General features: G+C 30.3%; 1 protein-coding gene and 1 long non-coding RNA gene across 2 annotated transcripts; one reads left to right on the top strand and one right to left on the bottom strand.

Moving 5' to 3' along the window:
• Positions 1-10677: 10677 nt before the first annotated feature.
• Positions 10678-13659, bottom strand: LOC147811844 (uncharacterized). Its single transcript, XM_087162241.1, has one exon. It carries the CDS (start codon positions 13657-13659, stop codon positions 10678-10680), a length of 2982 nt encoding a protein of 993 aa, XP_087018367.1.
• A 1773-nt stretch (positions 13660-15432) lies between these two features.
• Positions 15433-18783, top strand: LOC147811843 (uncharacterized). The gene is made up of 3 exons (XR_015433152.1): positions 15433-15695; positions 17840-17999; positions 18630-18783. It is a non-coding gene; the product is annotated as an uncharacterized LOC147811843 (long non-coding RNA).
• Positions 18784-20965: the final 2182 nt, after the last annotated feature.

Here is a 20965-nt window from a genome sequence, read left to right as displayed (position 1 = left end):
GCGGCCACTTTTTGCGCTGTGAAATTGAGGTGCTTCGGGAGAAATTATGCGTACATTATAAAGCTGATTTTATCAATTGAAAGGAAAATACAAATTTGATAAAAAAAAAAAAATAATTCGCAAATTGAATATAAAAATATTTTTTAATTATATTCGTCAAAGGAAGAAATTAAAAAAATCTGTTTTATAAAAAAAAAAAACAAGAAAAAACAGAAGAGCTGCAAGTAGGAACAGAACCAACGAACTGCTACTTATCAAGCAGGCGTCTTAACCACATCGGCGTGCATGACCAACCATTAAATAGATTTTAAGGTATTAAAAAAAATCCTCTAAATGGAGGTGTTGTATTGAAGCTTGGGACTATGCATGGGACGTTTCACCACTTATCCTACGCTTTTAATCATAAGAATTAATTTAAGTTTGATTTCTTATCGATTAGAATTTTGGAAATTTATATTTCTTAAGATTCTCTTTAGCTTATTTATTTTAAAATCATTTGTTTTATTTATTTATTTATTTTTCATTCGTGTATGACGAAATTCTGAAATGACATCTGTGATATAAATAAGGATGTTTGTTATAATAGTTTCTCAAAGTAGTTTGTGTACTTTTCATCATAATAAAATATTAATTTTTTTCGAATTTGCTAAAAAAGTAGTTGCGGATATTACGGATAACTGCTCTTCGTTACCAGTAATATACGCGACCACTTTTTACGCTGCGAAATCGAGGGAAATGCGGACGCAAGGGGAATAAGCGGATTACGGAAATATTACGGAACATTAGACACATACATTATTCACAATGAGATAATATAAGTATATAAAGGACTTACCGAGAGACGAACCTGAAACCTTTGTGATGAGAAGACGATGTTGTAGCCACTATGCTGACCCGCGGGTGGCTACCAAAAATTATGAGTACATTATAAAGTTGATTTTATCAATTGAAAGGAAAATGCAAACTTGATAAAAAAAAATTTATTCATTAAATTGAATATAAGAATATTTCTTAAATTATATTTGTTAAAAGAAGAGAATTTAAAAAAAATCTGACAGGCAACCACTTTTTACGCTGGGAAATCGAGAGAAATACGGACGCAAGGGAAATAAGCGGAAGGCGAAAATATTACGGACTGATCCAGGAGTTTCCTTGTCTTCTGGATTGGTTCCAAATTACAAGGCTACGTAGTTGAACATAGGGAGTCGTAAACCTAAAATTGGGTCGGCTGTTCAACGACCGGTTATGAAATAAAATAAAATAAAATAAAATGAAATGAGATAATACAAATACATAAAAGACTTACCGGGAGTCGAACCTGGAGCGTTTTTGATGCGGAGCCGATGTTCTCGCCACTATGCTGACCCACGGATGCCTACCAGAAAATTATGTTTGTATTATAAAGCTGATTTTATTAATTGAAACAGAAATAAAAAAATTGATTTTGAAAATATTCATTCATCAAATTGAATTTTAGAATGCTTTTTAAATTATATTCGATAAAAGAAGAGAATATAAAAAAAAATCTGTTTTAGTAAAAAGAAAAAAAAGAAGAAAAACAGCAGAGCCGCAAGTAGGAGCAAATTCTACAAGCAACTACTTATCAAGCGGGCGTCTGTGCATGACCAAACATTTAATAGATTTTAAAGTATTAAAAAAGAAATTCTTAATGTGGGTGTTGTATTGAAGCTTGGGACTATAGTGTCATGGGACGTTTCACTTATCCTACGTTTTTAATCATAAGAATTAATTTAAGTTTGATTTCTTATAGATTAGAAATATACAAATTTATGTTTCTTAAGATTCTCTTTAGCTTATTTATTATGAAATCATTTGTTTTATTTTTTTTTCTCTTTCGTGTATGACGAAATTCTGAAATGTCAACTGTGATATAAATAAAGATTTTTGTTATATTAGTTTCTCAAAGTAGTTTGTGTGCTTTTCGTCATTATAAAATATTAATTTTTTTCGAATTTGCTAAAAAAGTAGTTGCGGATATTACGGGTAACTGTTCTTTGTTACCAGTAATACACGACACCACTTTTTACGCTGCGAAATCGAGGGAAATGCGGACGCAAGGGGAATAAGCGGATTACGGAAATGTTACGGAACAATAGACACATACATTATTCACAATGAGTTAATACAAGTATATAAGGGACTTACCGGGAGACGAACCAGGGACCTTTGTTATGAGAAGACGATGTTGTAGCCACTATGCTGCCCCGCGGGTGCTTCGGGAGAAATTATGAGTACGTTATAAAGCTGATTTTATCAATTGAAAGGAAAATACAAAATTGATAAAAAAGAAATTTTTATTCGCACATTGAACATGAAAATATTTTTAAATTATATTCGTTAAAGGAAGAGATTAAAAAAATCTGTTTTAGAAAAAAAAAAAAAAAAGCAGAAGAGCCGCAAGTAGGTACAGAACCAACAAACTGCTACTTATCAAGCGGGCGTCTTAACCACATCACTGTGCATGACCAAACATGAAATAGATTTTAAAGTATTAAAAAAAATTCTCTAAATAGGAGTGTTGTATTGAAGCTTGGGACTATGCATGGGACGTTTCACCACTTATCCTACGTTTTTTGTCATAAGAATTAATTTAAGTTTGATATTTCATTGATTAGAATTTTACAAATTTATATTTCTTAAGATTTTCTTTAGCTGATTTATTTTGAAATCTTTTGTTTTATTTTTTTTTCACTCGTGTATGACGAAATTCTAAACTGCCAACTGTGATATAAATAAAGATATTTGTTATAATAGATTCTCAAAATAGTTTGTGTGCTTTTCGTCATAATAAAATATTAATTTTTTTCAAATTTGCTAAGAAAGTAGTTGCGGACATAAAGGACTTACCGGGAGACGAACCTGGGACCTCTGGTATGCGATGACGACGTTGTAGCCACTATGCTGACCCGCGGATGTTTCGGGAGAAATTATGCGTACATTAAAAGGCTGATTTTATCAATTGAAAGTAAAATACGAAATTGATTAAAAAATTCATTCATTAAATTGAATATAGGAATGTTTTTTAATTATGTTCGATAAAGAAGAGAATAAAAAAAAAAATCTGTTTTAGGAATAAAGAGTCAGAAGTGCCACAAGTAGGCACAGAACCTACGAACAGCAACTTATCAAGCGGGCGTCTTAACTACATCGCTGTGCATGCCTAAACGTTTAATAGATTTTATAGCATATTAAAAAAAAGATTCTCTAAATGGGGATGTTGTATTGAAGCTAGGGACTATAGTTGCATGAGCCGTTTCACTTATCTTACGTTTTTAATCATAATAACTAATTAAAGTTTGATTTCTTCTTGATTAGAATTTTATGAATTTATATTTCTTAAGATTCTTTTAGCTTATTTACTTTAAAATCATTTTTTTTTTTCATTCGTGTATGACGAAATTCTGAAATGCCAACTGTGATATAAATTAAGATATTTGTTATAATAGATTCTCAAAGTAGTTTGTGTGCTTTTCGTCTTAATAAAATATTATTTTTTTCTAATTTGCTATAAAAGTAGTTGCGGATATTACGGGTAACAACTCTTTGTTACCAGTAATACACGCGACCACTTTTTACGCTGCGAAATCGAGGGAAATGCGGACGCAATACGGAACGTTATAAGCGGATTACGGAAATATTACGGAACATTAGACACATACATTATTCACAATGAGATTATACAAGTACATGAAGGACTTACCGGGAGACGAACCTGAGACCTGTGTGATGCGAAGACGATGTTGTAGCCACTATGCTGACCCGCGGGTGCCTGCAAACAATTTTGAGTACATTATAAAGCTGATTTTATCAATTGAAAGGAAAATACAAATTTGATAAAACAGTTTTTTTCATTCATCTAATTGAATATAAAATTATTTTTAAGTTATATTTGTTAAAAGAAGAGAAGAAAAAAATTCTGGTTTTGGAAAAAAAATACAGGAAAGCCGCTAGTAGGAAGAGAGCTTACGATCAGCTTTTTATCAAGCGGGCGCCGTGCCACACAATAGATTTTCAACTGAAGAAAAAAAAAAAAAATGGGGGGGGGGGGGGGGTTGTAGTGTAGCTTGGTACTATAGTTAATTGAGCCGTTTCTCTTATCTTACGTTTTTAATCATATTAATTAATTTAAGTTTGATTTCGTATTGATTATAATTTTACAAGTTTATATAGTTTAATAACTTATTTATTTTCAAGCTTTATTATTTTTAAAACTTTTGTGTCAGTATTCTGTCACTCGTGTATGGCAAAATTCTGAAATGCCAACTGTGATATAAGCAAAAATATTCGTTATAATTGTTTCTCAAAATAGTTATGTGATTTTGGACGTAATAAAATATTGAATTCTTTCGAAATTGCTTCAAAAGTAGTGGCGGATATTACGGGAAACAGCATTTTGTTACCAGTAATACGCGCGACCACTTTTTACACTGTGAAATAGAAGGAAATGCGGATGCAAGGTGTATTAACGGAATTCTTTCAAAAAATACCCCTATATTTTAAAAAAATGTAATCTTAATATTTTTCAAACAATGCTACGTTACATATAAAAATAAAAGAGGACATTTTGCGATTTTTTAATGAGACTTTTTCCAATGAGAAATTTGTTTGAAACTTGTTTCGGATATCAATATAAGCGCCAAATTTTTCAAAACTACCCGTAGACGTAAGGAAATAAATAATAAAAATTTTATAAGATGCATTTGTGTTGTCTAAACCAGGCGACGTTAAGAGCATATATAACCATAACTTAATAGAGGACAATTTGCGAATTTTTTTGTAGTTATTTGCAATGAGGAATTCATTTGATTTCCTTTCAGATTAAAAAGTTCGAGTGAGATTTTGAAGTATATCCTTAGATATGAAGCAATAAATACCCAACATTTTTAAAAAGCATTTGCTTAGATTGGGGTGCAGCTCTCATTTCCCCCCTTACGTTTCAAACTTTTCAAATATTAAATGTTGGTTCTCGGGCATTAAATATCATTTATTCTGAAAAAAAAAAGAACATTTGATATTAAAATTAATGTTTACACCTCACATTAAGAATGGTGAAAATAACTAATTAATCACAAACAGTTAATATGTCATAGTCGTATGCTTTTATTTCGCTTTAAGAATAGAATTAGCTTTGTCATCGTTATGCATATTTTTCTTGGGCTGTGATAAAAAGGAAATTTTAAATCTATGTACTGATTTGACACTTCATCAACAGAGTAATTGTTTATTTTAAAAGGCTTTATTATAATGTAACTTACAGTTAAAAGTAATTTAATGTAAATTAATGTAATTTACAATTAAAACGGAATTGACGGAACGGGTGTGACGTGTGTGTGGTTGAAGACGAATTCTTGGCCATAGATGGTGCCACTGAAAAACAAGAAACCCTTAAATTTGCTCGGTTTCACCAAGCAGGCTCGCTACTGTGGCAAAGTTGCATTAGAAACAACAACAACACAATTAAAACGGGTTTTTTTCCCAAAACCTTTTTAATGTGTAAGGAAGGGAATTTGAAGAAAAGGGGATCAAATATGGGTTTTCATCTGTTTTCACGATTAACCCCTTAACGAACGGTTAATTTTCAAGAAAACGGTCATAAAAGTGTCTATTTCTTTTGCTTTTGTATTTGCATTACGTATTTGATTAGTGCTGCAACTAGTTTAAAATTAACTAACTATCTACAATTACCTTAAAAATATTCAGGTACTGCCACCAGGTGTGTAAAATGAGAAATAAAATGTTTTCCGGGCGAAAGAAATGAATTAGTATTCTTATTGGCGCGTTATTTCTGAACATTCCGGCCAGTCAATATCACGGGAGCGAGAAATAGCGGACGAAAACTCACCCCGTTATTTTCACGGGAGCGAGAAGGAAAAGATTAAACATTTCTTTTAAAAGTAAATAAAAAAAATTGATAAAAAAAACTAAAATGTGCTAAAAATTGTATGCTAAAATGAATGATTAAAATATCTAATTCAGTGTATATTATGTTACAATTTATACCGGGACTTTTTAGAATCAAACTGCAGCAAACTATAAAATATACAAAATTTCCTTTGACTTCAACGAAATTCTTGTGACTTATGTTTCCGTAAGCCAATCAAGCCCGTTGCATCCGCATTTTCCTCGATATCATAGTGTGAAAAGTGGTTGCGTGTATTACTGGTAACAAGAAGCAGTTCCCCTAAAAGTAATGGTGCGCAACCACTGCTCTAAGCAGTTCCCTTAGAAGTAGTGGTTGCCCACCATTATTTTTTCAGCTGGTTCAAAAGAGTTTAAATTTGGTTACGTACAAAAACAAGATAAATATTTTGAGAAACTATTACAATTATTTTTATTTGTATCACAATTGGCATTTCAAAATTACGCCATAAACGAGCTATAAATTACTAACACAAATTATTTAGAAATAAATACGCTAAAAATAACTTTACAAGAGGAATGAAATGTTTCACATTTCCAATTAAAACGAAATCAAGCTTAAAATAAAAAGTAGGAATAAAAACTTAGGATGAGAAATCCTACCGATTTACCTGCTTGTCAGATTTATAACCATTTTTTTAAAATAATTTCTACAGTTTGTTCAGGGAACCATAATGCGCCTTATCATGCTTCTCCCAATTTGTCTATAATTATTTCCCTTGGTACGGTAATATATTATATTACGATATAATATTTGATCGAGTTTCAAAATGATATGTTGATTTGAAGGGGAAATAAAGGGCATTTATATTTTTTCTCAAAATTACAGGATTTAATTCAATTCTATGGCCCCAGATAAAATCGCTTTATAACAGCATAAAATTGCTTGAGAACCATATAAGATGGTTTGGGAACTATGTAAAAAGGTTGGGCGCTAAACGTTTTGGCTTGAACGCTAGAAACCTATAGGAATTATTATGAATAGTATTAATTTAAACTAGTGGGCTGCTCCCCCTGTTCGCTAACGCTCGCCAACCCCCGAAAATTGCTACGCAATCTTATATGGTTTGCTTCGCTCGCTACTAACTTAGGTGCATTGCAAATGCACAAAATTCTAAGAATTCAAAACAATCATTCAAATCCATATAAAAACTTTTTTTCAAAAAAAAATTTACATCTTTTTAGTAAATACTAAGTCATTAAAATAAATTTGAATTCAAATAAATGACATGTAATTCGTTAAACCTATTAGAAATGTGCTATAGTATAATTCGTAATGCAAATCAAAAATCGTCAAATAAATTCGTAATATATAAATTCGTGAAAAAAAGCGCTTTCGACAAAATACTAAAATAGAGATCTATCGACAAAGACTACTCACTTCTGCCTAGCTTAATAGTATGAGATTGCCGCAGCTGATGCTCTCTGGTTATTTCAGTTTCCGTTTTTAAAAGCGCTATATGTTGAGCCACCTCAGCTAGATTTGGCATATGACATTGCGGCAATCATTGGTCGATTCGCCATGTAAGAGAAATAGTAACGTAAACAAAACAAAGCAAACGTTGCCACCGGTGGAAAAGAAATACAGCCAAAATTTGGGAGCCACGTAAGAGAATTATATATATTAGATGGCGTGGAGACTAGAAAGAAAGCTATTATATTTTTAAATATAAATATCTGTTATTTTTTTATTTACAGATATGTATTATGTAATTATCTAGCCACGTTCAGGGTACGCAACCTCGACGCGTGGAATATTATTAAGCAACGACAAGTTGATGGATGGCGGAAGAGCTTAGTGTAAGGGTTCATTTTTTTCATCGGCGCAGTTTGAGCGCGAAATGTGAAGACATATCTTTTTGGCGATTTTTCTCTTTCGCATCGACTTTCTCCGTCTTCTTGCTCTGAATCACTCGAACAAATTCTACCGGCGAGCTAGTGTCTCACTTTACACATTGCCATCTCGTGATGGGGAGCTACGCTCTCCAAAAGTCGCACTACGTAGTGGTGCAGGAGCTCCAAAGTTTTATTTTTTAAACATTACTGCAAAACGTTCCTTATAAAATTCTGATTGCATGATGAATTAATAAATAGTAACTGACCAAGTGAACCTACGTAGATCTAATCTCGGATCAAAATGAGTTAATACACAATAAAAAAAATTTTCTTCAAATTTTTGGTTAGTCCTTAACTTTAGTCTGCTATTAGAATGTCACGAATCTTTAAATTTATTTAATTTGCAAAAATAATTCGAATGAGAAATACGACACTGAAAAAATGTATGCATGTTAAAATCACAAAAAAAAAAAAAAAAAAAAAAAAACATTGCAAGAGCATTAAAAATAAACAAATACATATTTCTTTTAATTGTTTGAAGCCGCTTTAATACGTTGAAAAGGTTTTGGGTTCATAAAATTATTCATACCCTTATTTCCATTTATGAATCGTAACGGCCCTGAATAATATATTATAATAATAAAATATAGGTTTGAGCAACGTTAAGCGCGTGATAGGTAATTTATAGAAATAACATACAAACAGCGAAAAAAGCTCTTTTTTTTAAATTATGGCAAGCAACAAAATCATAAACAATTTTTTTCTTTTTAAGTCAAATTGAAATGTGGGAAGATTATCTTTTACATTTGTAGTAAGGATGTAAAAAGATGATTAATAGTAATAATATACAATTTATATGTAAAAAAGTAATGCAGGTATAAAAATTAAAGATTGGCATCATATAAAGAAGATCGTTATTTAAATACGTTTAGCAAACAAAAACATAAAAAAGTGTTTCTTTCAAAGTTAAATTCAAATGGGGAAAGAATATATTTTACATTTGTAATAGAATCGAGAGACTTTACGTTTTCGTGATATCCGAAAAATTTTTTTTCAGATCTTAGTAGTCGAAATCGGGAGATTACCAGAACGAAATTTACACATAATAAAACTGAATGACATTTCTTACAACGTGTTGGCGGCCGCCAAGCCAACAAAATATCCGATCAATGATGCTTTTTCTTTTTCGAACACTTAATCTTTTCTGAGAAATAAAAATTGAACAGACCATAATCTTTTCACCGCAACAAATGCTCGTGACAATTTTGCGTGGCAAGAGAGCTATTTCTTTTTTTGACATCGTATTCTTTTATTCGTATGATTCGAATTAATGGCTTGTATTAAGCGAATTTTATATTTCAACCTTTAGAATCATTTTATTCTTGAATGGATTAAATTCTTTCAATAATGAAATAGTGTTGTATATTTCTGCCTGTCCTTTTAAGCATTCTCAATTTTCGACATTTTTTTCAATATATCTATATTTTTTAGCGGAAAGGCCGAAATGTAAAAAAATGTCATCATTCTCCGGTGAGTATCGTCTGAGATGAATTGTCGGAAATATTTGTTAACCTGTTATATACGATCCGATATTTACTTATTTAATATCTTAGCATTTCGCTAATTTTATTAATATCCTATTACGATATAGGAAAAACGAAACATTACGTATCGATTATGAGAAATAGAGAGAGATTGAGATAGAGAGAGATAGAAAGAGAGAGAGAATGTAAGATGATTCATAATTATAGTTAATGGAAACAAATTAATGAAATATTCCTCCTCTGTGTGTGATTGTGTGTAGTTTTAAAGTTGCATTTTTTCTTGCTACATCTAATAAAAAAAAATATTGGATAAAGACAGTATTGCGTGAATTTGTGTTAGCATTTTGAATTTTCTTTTCTAAACATGCATTTATGCAGAAATAAAAATTTTCTAATCAATTCCAAATCTTTTGTTTTCGATCTTAGTTCTATTATGCATGAAAAGAGTTTCTGCCACGTTTTTATTCACTCTTATTTTTTTTAAAAATTCCATTATATAATAAATTCTACTGTAAACAGAGAAAAGAAAAAATCTACATAAATAACTCTTTTTGGAATTGAAAATAACAAAATAATAAGTAACCGAAAATAACAAAATATGAAAAAAATTATGAAAAGAAAAAGAACATCGTTTCTGTATGCTCTCTATCATTAGAGTAGAAACTCATTATGTGTATCTCTGTGAACTAAACGAAGCAGGTAATTTTTTTAGTGAGATTTTAAATAATAAATATTGTCGATAATTTCAGTTTTTTCACACAAAACAGTTTTTTTTCTTTCTCAGATTGATTTTTCAATCTTACCTTTCTAATTGATTCTTACATTTCGATAGAATTTTTCTTGACCCCTAATGTTTGTACTAATTTTATCTAATTTTTGACAAAGATTCAAAAAATATAAATTAAGGTGATCATTATGAAATATATATTCTAGATGACGTCAATACTCTAAAGAATCAAGAAAACAGATTTTCTCTATTAAGTTTTTATTATTTTTTTTTTCATTATCTCTCACATCATATCACACATGTTGAGTACGGCAAGAAATATACCCTATTTCTTCCACTCCTATATTTTATTAAACAAAATTCTTAAAAGAAAATACAAAATTGCAACATATTTCTAAAACATAAACTCGAGTTCCATTGTATAAGTCAAAAGTTATTTGGAGACAAATAAAAACGCTTTCACCTAACTCTCCATTATACAAAAGCTATCCAATTCTTATTTCAAAACGTAACAATCCTCCCACCGTTTTGATTGGAGGTTTACTTTACTAATCAAAACTAATTATATTTCTATGAGTAAAATGAATGAAAATTATAATGTTAAAATACTGTTCCGAAAGTCCAAGTTTTTCAGCTCAAAAATTTAATTGGCACTTTAATAAGTCTTCCACTTCTCGTTCTTACTGTTTTTCCAACTACCTGCAAGTCCTTCTCTGGTTTATTCTTGCATGCTTCATTATTTATTAGATTAGGTTCAGTGGGTGAGGAAATTTCGAGTGGGAAAATCTTCTGCGCAGGCCTGACGAGTTCACAGGATGAAGTTTTAAGACGAACCACTCGTACTTGCCCATCTTTACCAGGAAAAACGTCTATTATTTTAGCCATTGGCCATAAAGTTCTTTTTTTTTTCTTCACTCTGTTACAAACGAATGTTCCCCAGGGTAGGTCATTCTTCTTAATCCAGAACAAGGCAGTTGTTGAATCCGTCCAATAATATGTTTCATTTATTTCCAGAGTTAAACTTTTCGTGACGAATTCAGATAACTTAGCGCCAATATAACAAGCTAATAATTCAAGTCTTGGAATCGTAATTTTTCGCAGTGGAGAAACTCTTGACTTCGCCAGTAAAAGTTGCACTTTTATTTCATCTTGCGATTCATTTCTAAGAAAAATGGCAGTTGCGTACGAATATTTTGAAGCGTCAGCAAAAACATGCAAACTACACGAAATTCTATTAACTGCTGTTGCTTGGCGAGGAATTCTTACTGATGATAATAAAGGTAAATCCTCAAGCCAAACTAAGAATTCCTTTTTCAAATCTTCTGTTAATTCGGTATCCCAACTTAGTTTTTCTTGCCAACTTTTTTGTAGAATCAATTTTGGTATCAATGTGACTGGGCAACTAAATCCAATTGGATCAAATATTCTTTGAGCCACAGATAACACTGTACGCCGTGTGATTGGCATATCTTTCATCTTCATTTTTGGTACATCACAAAACAAGGAATCTTCTCGTTTGTTCCACAGTAATCCAAGTACTTTAGTTACTTCCTCTTTTTCTTCATCTTCATCATTATGTATTTTCGTATGCTCCCAGCATCTTAAGTCAAATTTTCCTTTGCCCATTATTTCGGTCGATTTATTGATGAAGTTCCGCAATTCCTCTTCAGTATTCACAGAAGTGACACAATTATCCACATAAAAAGAATATAATAACTTCTCGGCAATTTCAGAGTCAAACTGTCTCAAATGAAATTTGATAACTGCTCCAAGCAGAAACGGACTGCAGTTTACCCCGAACACTACACGACAATGTCTGAAAAGTTTTATTTCTGTTTTATTATCATCCTTCCACCACAAGAAACGTAAGTAGTCACGATCTTTATCATTTACTGAAATTTGAAGAAAGGCGCCTTTTATATCGGAAATTACCCCGATGCTGTTTTCTCTAAATTTTAGAATTATCACGGGTATCAGTTCCAGCAAATTTGGCCCCTTGGCTAAGCAATCATTTAATGAAAAAGATCCTTTCTGTTTGGCAGATGCATCAAAAACGGGTCTCACCGGAGTTGTTAAGCTGTTTTTAAAAACTGCTCGGTGAGGAAGGTAATGTGCACTATTGCCTTTAAGTTGTTCAGGGACTTCTTCTATAACACCTTCCTTACACCAATTTTCAAAAATTGCATTGTAGTCGAAAAATTTATTAGCTTCGTTAAGTTTTGTTGTAGCAGATAGTAATCTTTTTTCGGCTACTTTTCTATTGTCAGGCAAGATGTTCGCTTCTTTGATCCATGGCAAATAAATTTCATACCGTCCTTCAGAATTCAATTTAACTGTTCTTTCGAAGTGCACTTGGACTGCGTCCTCTATTTCCTTTTGATCTTTTATTTCACATGCATCTGTTATACCTATTGCTTCAAGCTTCCAAAGGTTTTCTATGTCAGTGGTCTGAGTTAATAGAGAAATCAAAACATTCGAAAGATTGGCGTCAATTACTGAGGGTTTCATTTTCCCCATAATGACCCAACCTAAATAAGTCTCTACTGCAGTTAAACCACACGCCAAATTGCACACTTTCCCAGTGTAAAGTTTTCCTGCTTCATCGGCTCCAATTAATAACTCAATAGGCTGTCGATGATTCCCAATATCACTAAGTGAGATGCCCTTCAGTACCATTTCCTGTATCCAAGGTCCATCATGAAGTCGTGGAACAAAACTGCAAATTTTATGTTGATCCAAAACATGCATATTACAACTATAACTATTTTTCAAATCAGTAACTTTAATAGAAAAAAGATTATGAATTTCGCTGCTTGATTTTGACCCTCCAAATAAGCTATGAATCAATGTTTGAGTATCAATTTGGCGAAATTTCAGTTCCTCAACAGTGCTCTTCAGAATATAGGAGCGTTGAGAGCCAGTGTCAATTAACGCTCTTATAGCACGTTTTCCTTCTTTACTTTCAATATTTACCATTAAAGTTTGAAGGAATATCTCTCCAGAACAGCAAGAATTCGCAAGTATTACATTTTGGCATTCACTCGAATCAATTACTTTTTCATCTTTTACTTCGTGCTTGTTTGGCGATAATTCTGCACACATGATCGACCAATGTCTCTTAGCACAAATTAGACATTTAACACTTGATTTGGAATATTTTGCTTTATGTCCAAACTTAAGACATATAAAGCAAGCTTTCTTGTTCTTAATTAGTTCTTGCTTCTGATGGTAAGCCAATTTGGCTGCCGTAAAACAATCTTTACTCTCGTGGTTTTTGTCGCAAAATACACACCTTTTATCTACCACAGTCCTCGAGCTTTTACTTCCAGAAAATAACTCATTTGCTGTTGGTATAAATATATCAGCTTCAGTCTTCTTTTCTTTCTTAGTACCAGCAGCAATAAATTTGAATCCAGTTCTCACTAAAGAAATTCGTTGTTCTCCTTCCCCTTCGTTTCTCAGAAACAATAGCAGTTGCTTCAATTTTTCACAATACGTATTTTCTTGAACCTTTGTTGTTGAATAACTCCTTAACCAAACTCTTAAAATCTCTTCAGGAATGCACGATTCAACCAAAGGGAATAACATTGCTGCGTATTTGTCACTGGTCATACCTATTGACTCTAAAGAACGAAGGTAGGATTCCAATTTATCATATAAATGAGTTACATTTATTCTTCTCGGTTGTTCTGTGGCATTTTTAATAACTAGACTTAATAATTCTCTGACATAAAATTCAATTAATAATTCTTCACCACCAAATCTATTTTTTAAGCATTCAATAACCTTATCATAATTGTCAGCAGTGGCGGGGAAACTCTCCACGATTTCTCTAGCTCTGGAACCAACTACGGTTGCTTGATATAAATAATGGAATTTATCTTCTTTTTCCATTTCTAGGTCATCGTGGATACGCTTAAACTGATTCCAGAATGTAAGCCAATCCTTAATGTCACCTCCGAATTGTTTCAATTCAATCTTGGGTAACTTTAATTTTCGTCTGCTTAGCTTTGGCGACGAACCAAAGGAAGCCAAGGAAGGTTCAACTTTCTTATTGAAATAGTCTGCAATTTCTACACGAGCGAGATCCATTTTTTCATTATACTCTTCGGTACTTGCATGTTCTATTTCAAATTCTTCCTCAGTATCAAACTTTTTTTCTAGTATTCTTGAGTCGAATTCATTTAATATTCCATAGAGTCGTTCTAACGTGGCACTTTTAGTTTTTAATACTTTATCATCTGGTAACTCTTTACTTAATTCTTCAAATAAAGTATTAAACGTTTTGGTAAAGGAAGCTCTAGTAGCTCTGCGTTTTCTTAATATTGCATCCATTCTTAACTATGATATCAAGTTTAACCTTTAATTTTGATCAATGAAATAAATCGCAAAACAAATGTATTTACAGTAACTAACCTGTTACTATTGCCTCTTATCACGATTCGGGTCACCACAATGTTGAGTACGGCAAGAAATATACCCTATTTCTTCCACTCCTATATTTTATTAAACAAAATTCTTAAAAGAAAATACAAAATTGCAACATATTTCTAAAACATAAACTCGAGTTCCATTGTATAAGTCAAAAGTTATTTGGAGACAAATAAAAACGCTTTCACCTAACTCTCCATTATACAAAAGCTATCCAATTCTTATTTCAAAACGTAACAACACATCTGGTAACATAAAAATGGCTATTTATAAACATTTAGAAGATTTCTAGACAATATGTCGAATCGAACCCAAGATTATTAAAACTTTGACAATAAATGCAAACGATAACTTTACGCCTCTCTTGAATAATTCACTCCGATGATGAAACTATTTTTAGATAAGAATAAATAATTTAAATTGAAACGATGAAAAGCTTCTTTTTTATATATAAATCAATGTTATTGTAGTCTCATTTACATTTTAGACGCTAATGAAAACAGGTTTAATTGCTTCTATTCCTATTTTCACACAGCGGATATTAAAACTGACTTATTAGAAGTTTTTGTTTGCTGTTTTCTCTTCATAACAAACTTAGTAGGTGTCACTAAAAGAGGGTAAATTGTTTGTTATTATTATTCTACATAAAAATAATTCGAAAGTGAAAAATAAAACTATTGAAATGGAGGATCTGAAAGTTTAATAATACAGTTTAAAACGAAAGAATATGTATAATTCTTTTCAATATTCAAATTTTTCCTTGGAAGTAGTGATTTCATAAACACAGTTTTTTTTCTCTCTTTAAAAGTTTAAATGTCTTACTTTTATTGAAAAAGGGTATTTAAGTTAAAAAAATATTCTATTTTATTATATATTTTAGAGAAATACAATAAAACATGGAAAAAAAATGTTTAATCATAGCATAGGTAGAAAGACTGACAGTAGAAAAAACCCTCCCATACAGCAAATTTCGTCCTAAAGACATCCCAAAACATTCCGAACACTCCTGGAACAGTCATATCCGTAAAGTGTCAGAAGAAAGAATTTCGTAGGATGTCACAAATAGACAGCAATATGACAGGCCTTTCAAAGGAGTGTTTTAGGAGTCTTGTAGGATCATCGTTCAGCGCATGCGTGTTAACTTCAACTTTGCCGTTAATGTTACATCTTTTATCCAGTGACAAGAGCAATTCTGCTAGTGAAATCTAAACAATAAGGTATTTATAAGCTCAAATATCTTATTAGTTTCTTTTTTGTTTATCTTTCTTTTTTTTATAATCTATTTATATATTTGATTTATAAGTGTACTTGAACCCCGTCATTATCTTTAATATCTCAATTGCAATGTTTACATACATTACTAAATGTTTAAATGCGTGGTTTATTAAATTTTTTCATAATTATTGAGGAAGTTTTACTTTTATTATTTCGTGAGGCAAATTTTTATCTGTTCTGATAACTCATTCTTTCTATTATTTTTGTTTTCTTCCTTTAAGTTCAACTTGTTATTTGGCATGTTTTTTTGGTAACCCTAAATTAATCATTTCTTCTAATTACAAATGAAATGACATTTAAATTATTTCAATGTTGCTATCCATCTTCATTATTTAGTATATTGTTATTTTACCATTTTTTACAAAGTTTTGTCTATAAATTGTCTATGAATGGTGTTTTCAATATAAATGTAAACAATAACAATCTCCAACTCAATACTTGCTACTGCTTATTCTGCTAGGCTATATTTTCAAACTGATAATTTTGTTTTTAACAAAAGAAATAAATTATATAATTTTTAAGCTCAAATCTGTTGTATTTCATAAGATAATAACGATAAGTAATTCTGGTGAGTAAGAAGTGAAAATTTGTTTTATTTCTTTAGAGATGTATTGCGAAAAAGGTGACATGGTTGCTAGATTTTGAATAACTCCCTTTTTTGGCAATCCTGATTTGGCCTCTTTCAATTTGTTTATTATTGTTTGTTCTTGTTGCAAGCTGTGCATCATCTTACGTTAGTGTTAGCACCTTTAGCATTGAAAACACAAGTAATAAGTAATCAAATACCACGTTTGCAAGAATCACAATGTTCTCTTGCAAGTTCTCAAAACACAATGATCGCGTTGTGAGCCAAATGGCTTTAAAATACACCCGAAACAGTAACCTGGAAGTATAGGCGTATAGAGCTTGCAGCGTTCCCTTGTGTAAAAAATGCGGTCCATAGGGATTTTGAAAATTAGAGATACTTAGCCAAGTAAATAACCAGGCAAAAGGGCTGCAGGTTTTTTTTTCCGTCCTAGTCTGAGTAAATTGCAGCATTTGCTGCAATGAATTCAATTTTTCTCCTTATATGATTGTTCATAATCAATCTGTCTTAAAATTAATAAAAAGTTGCAAAGTTATCTAACTATTATATTAAATTTAATCAGGCTATCAATTTTAACTGCTGAAGATAATTACATTATTTTCACTATCTCAGTAATTCATATCTTTTTAAAAATAATTCTTAAATTATATTTATATTAATATTAGTTTAGTTTATTATTTAAAAAAGAATCATATGGACGTGATCAAAATGTCTATATGTGTAACTAATTTTATACAGAATAGTGTCTACATTTTCTCATTTTAATGTCATTGTTTCAAAAGCAGTTATTAGAATTTCTTCTGCTTAATGCTTAGTTTCATGCTCACTACTTAGTGTTTCAAGAAATACTTTTTTTTAAAAAAATATTGAAAAGTTAATAAAAGTATTGAAAAGTTAATAAAAGTATTGAAAAGTTAATAAAAGTATTGAAAAAAGTTATTGAATCTGTAAGGAGTTTATTTTCTTTTAAAAAGTTCTTGTAAATATATTTGTCATTATTCACCTCTTGCATTGTGAAGCTGGTTTAAATATATGTGTTTACATTTTAATTCTTAGTTTACTTTTATAGATATATTTTAGTTAGGTATCTTTTGTTTCATAATATGTATTTTTTGACGGGGTTAAAAAATATTCAATGATCTCTTAAGATAAAATATTTAGTGCTTTAAAAGGAATATAAAACTTACTTGTAGTTGATCTGCATATTTTCTCAATTATTAAATTTTTGTTAACATTTTTAACTGATAATTGTGGTTGAAACATTTAATTAGTATTTACATATTTGTATTTTTACAAAAAAAAATTGTATGCTAAATTTTAGTATTGTCTTTTCTTGATTCTCCAAAAGCTCGTTCTTTTACAAGGACAGATTTACGATAAACTATTTTCAGAATGAAATTTTGTTTTCTTTAAAATAAATTTTTATTAATTATATCATTTACATGTCAATTTGCTTTTTTAAAATATTGTTATTTGTATAATTTTTTTTCTTTCTCATAGTCTGCTAGATTGCAAAGTCTTGATGGAACTGATTTTAAAGAACGTAACAAGACGAGCTATTCGTCACATCATGCCTGATGATGTTGTTGAACTCTAAAGCTGGATGGGCAATAATGAAAAAAAAGATTTTTTGGTTACAGAGTGTCAGGTGCAATTATTGGTAATATTTAATCTCTGTTTATATATATATATATATATATATATATATATATTATTCCATTTGTAGTTTGACAGTATATAGTTAAAATTTGTGTTGCTAAAGTTGCCAAACTTTTTAATGTACTATAAATTTAGTATTCCATGAATTTTCAATGAGTTTATAAATTTCAAACATTGGAATAATTTATGAGTGTGTTGTTTGAAATAATATTGTTATTAGTATCACCATCTTCTTTTTCAGTCATAGTAGAATGGTAATCATACGATACTTCAGTTATCCAACACTTTTTTTGACTTGCACTTTAAAATATTCTGATCATTGTTACATGTGTTTGTACTAATAGCTTTACCATTATTACAGTTGTTGTTACTAGATTATTCTTATAACAATGAATCAAACATGTATCAAATCATTTTATTTTTTGTGAACTAGTATTAAGTTACGTATGATGGGCAGTTGAAAAAGCAGCTTAACAAGGTTACCCCATAATATTTTCCCTGAGAGTAACAGAAATCTGGGCTTCTACTAATTTAGTTTGAGATACCTTTTAAATAGGTTCTGAAATAATTTTATGTTTATTCATGAAAATACCTACTGGTTTGTTTATATTTTCTTTTTGTTATGTTTTAGAAGCTGTTTGCAGTGTTTTCACATACACTAAAGTAAATGAAGTTGGAAGCATTATTAGAGGCTGGTTGCGCCATGCTAAAGAAAGAAGAGTTTATTCTGTAAAAAAATTAAGGAAATAATAGTGTAAATAAAAGTTTCACTTATGTGATTCTAATATTGTTTATTTTTCTCTATTCTCATATTTATTTGCATACACTAAATTTATGCTGCAAAAAATAGATAAATCCTTAAAACAAGTCATTTTTAATATTTTCAAGATACTGATTTAAGTATGCCTTCAGCTAACAATTCTTCAGCAAAACATGGCAACAGCTGTTTTAGTTTGTATATAAAAACACATAATTTTCTAATTTTATTTGTTTTTTTAAATTGCATCATTGACACAATAACTAAACAATAAAGTATGTGATCCATAAACATCTATTTTGAGTTTTTGATAAAATAGTCACAACTTCATTTAAACTATTTATAATATAAAATGTTTTTTAGTAAATTTTGCAGAAGAATGTTATGAGAATTATTTTGCCAATTAACTAGTTTCAATTGATCATACGAGAAATTTAAATATTAATGCGAAGTTCTCAGTATTAGAGCAACATTAAAATGAAAATTATTCATTATTTTATTATAAGATATTTAATATATCTACTACATTAAACAATATGAGCAATAATGAAGCAATCATAAATTACAATGTACATAAAAGATTCAATAAGTCTCATAATTTAATTTAATAAGAAATATTCTTTACAGAAAACTAACGCTAATTAGGAGACTTGTAACCTTCCTTGGTGTTCAAAGGGTACATTCAATTAGACTTTTTAATAATGGCCAAGTTTTTATTCCAAGCAATAGAAATGTGAAATCCAATTATCTTGCATATTTTTGTATTAAAATGATACATTATTCTTTTCTTTAGATACGTTTGTTTATTAACTGTTTTACTCTCTTTTCCTTTATTAGTTTTCCTAAAAAAAATAGTAGAGGAATAGCCCATTTTTCTGGAAAAATAGAGTGGTATACAAATTAAAAACTATCACCTTTTTTTTCATTTAGAAAACATTTTTCTGACCTCTAATTCAGTAAATTTAAAAGAAAAACCTTATTTAAGTTGCTAAAATTAATAAAAATTTCAAAGATGAAATTTATTTCCAAAATAAGACACCCTCCTATTACTATCATACTATTTCCAACATGCATCCCACAAGTTACCTAAATCCTTACTAAACAGGTCTTATTATGTCCTAATGCCATCCTAAAGCGTTCTAAAGGTATCCTGAAACTGTCCTAGTTATGACATCATTAAGATATCTGCAGGTGGGACATTCTAACACGCAGATGACATCCGTAGGACATTTAGCGGTAAATATAGGACTTCCTCTGGAAGTCACAGAATCCTAAAGATGACAACTTTAGGATGTCATAACGAAGTCAATGTGCTGTATGGGCTGTAGCCCGGCGGCGGGCACTTCAGATTATTTACAGCATCTGTAGATATTTTTTCTTCTTAGTATTTCTTTCAAACATTCATTGAATAGAAATTATAAGTCTGAAGAAGTAAAGAGTATTTTCTGAAACTTGATTACAAGCTTTAACTATATAAGGATTTGCTCCATTTTTTAATATCTTACTATTTAAAAATCTAATGATGGTATCACAGTTTTCCATTGTTGCCAATACAATTTTATTGACAGGAAAATCATACGGAGGGATCCAGTTTTCCCACATTAATTTTCATATTCGTTTGGTTGTCATCAGCATAAAATTGATATAAGTCATAAAGTTATTGTTTTCCTATAAATATTTTTGTTTTCCTAATTTAAAGTTTAAAATTATCTGTACTGTTGTCACGTTTTTGATTATGTTTGACTTCTAAATTAAGAGAATTGTTTTTATTATTATATTATTATAAGATAATTCATTTTAAGATTATAAGATAATTCATCATCAGATAATTCATTTTAAGATTATAAGATAATTCATCATCAGATAATTCATTTTAAGATTGTAAGATAATTCATCATCAGATAATTCATTTTAAGTTATTTAAATCGGTGTCTGATTTCATTAACCATTTTACAATTATTATTGTTTGGAGCAAATTACATTAATATATTATTATGAATTATACTGTTATGAAGAGATTTGTTAAATAATTTAGAACTTAACTTTCAGCTACATGCACAAAGTGATGAATGCGAAAATTGTGTTTATTTCATTAAATTGTTCGTATCAATGATCTAATTAAATTTTAAAAACCACGAAATTGGCCATTTTTGTGTTCGCTTTCTTCTTGACGTTCCAGAGGCCGAGAAAATTTCTAAATTCAAAAATTG

Source organism: Parasteatoda tepidariorum, chromosome 4 (assembly GCF_982258835.1).
Source record: "Parasteatoda tepidariorum strain Cologne lab strain chromosome 4, Ptep-v5.0, whole genome shotgun sequence".
Classification (NCBI taxonomy): domain Eukaryota; kingdom Metazoa; phylum Arthropoda; class Arachnida; order Araneae; family Theridiidae; genus Parasteatoda; species Parasteatoda tepidariorum.
This window is presented reverse-complemented; position numbering and strand designations above follow the sequence as displayed.

Bases quoted from the DNA above. Each gene is read 5' to 3' on its own strand.
- LOC147811844 (XM_087162241.1), bottom strand. From the start codon at position 13,659: ATGACCAGTGACAAATACGCAGCAATGTTATTCCCTTTGGTTGAATCG.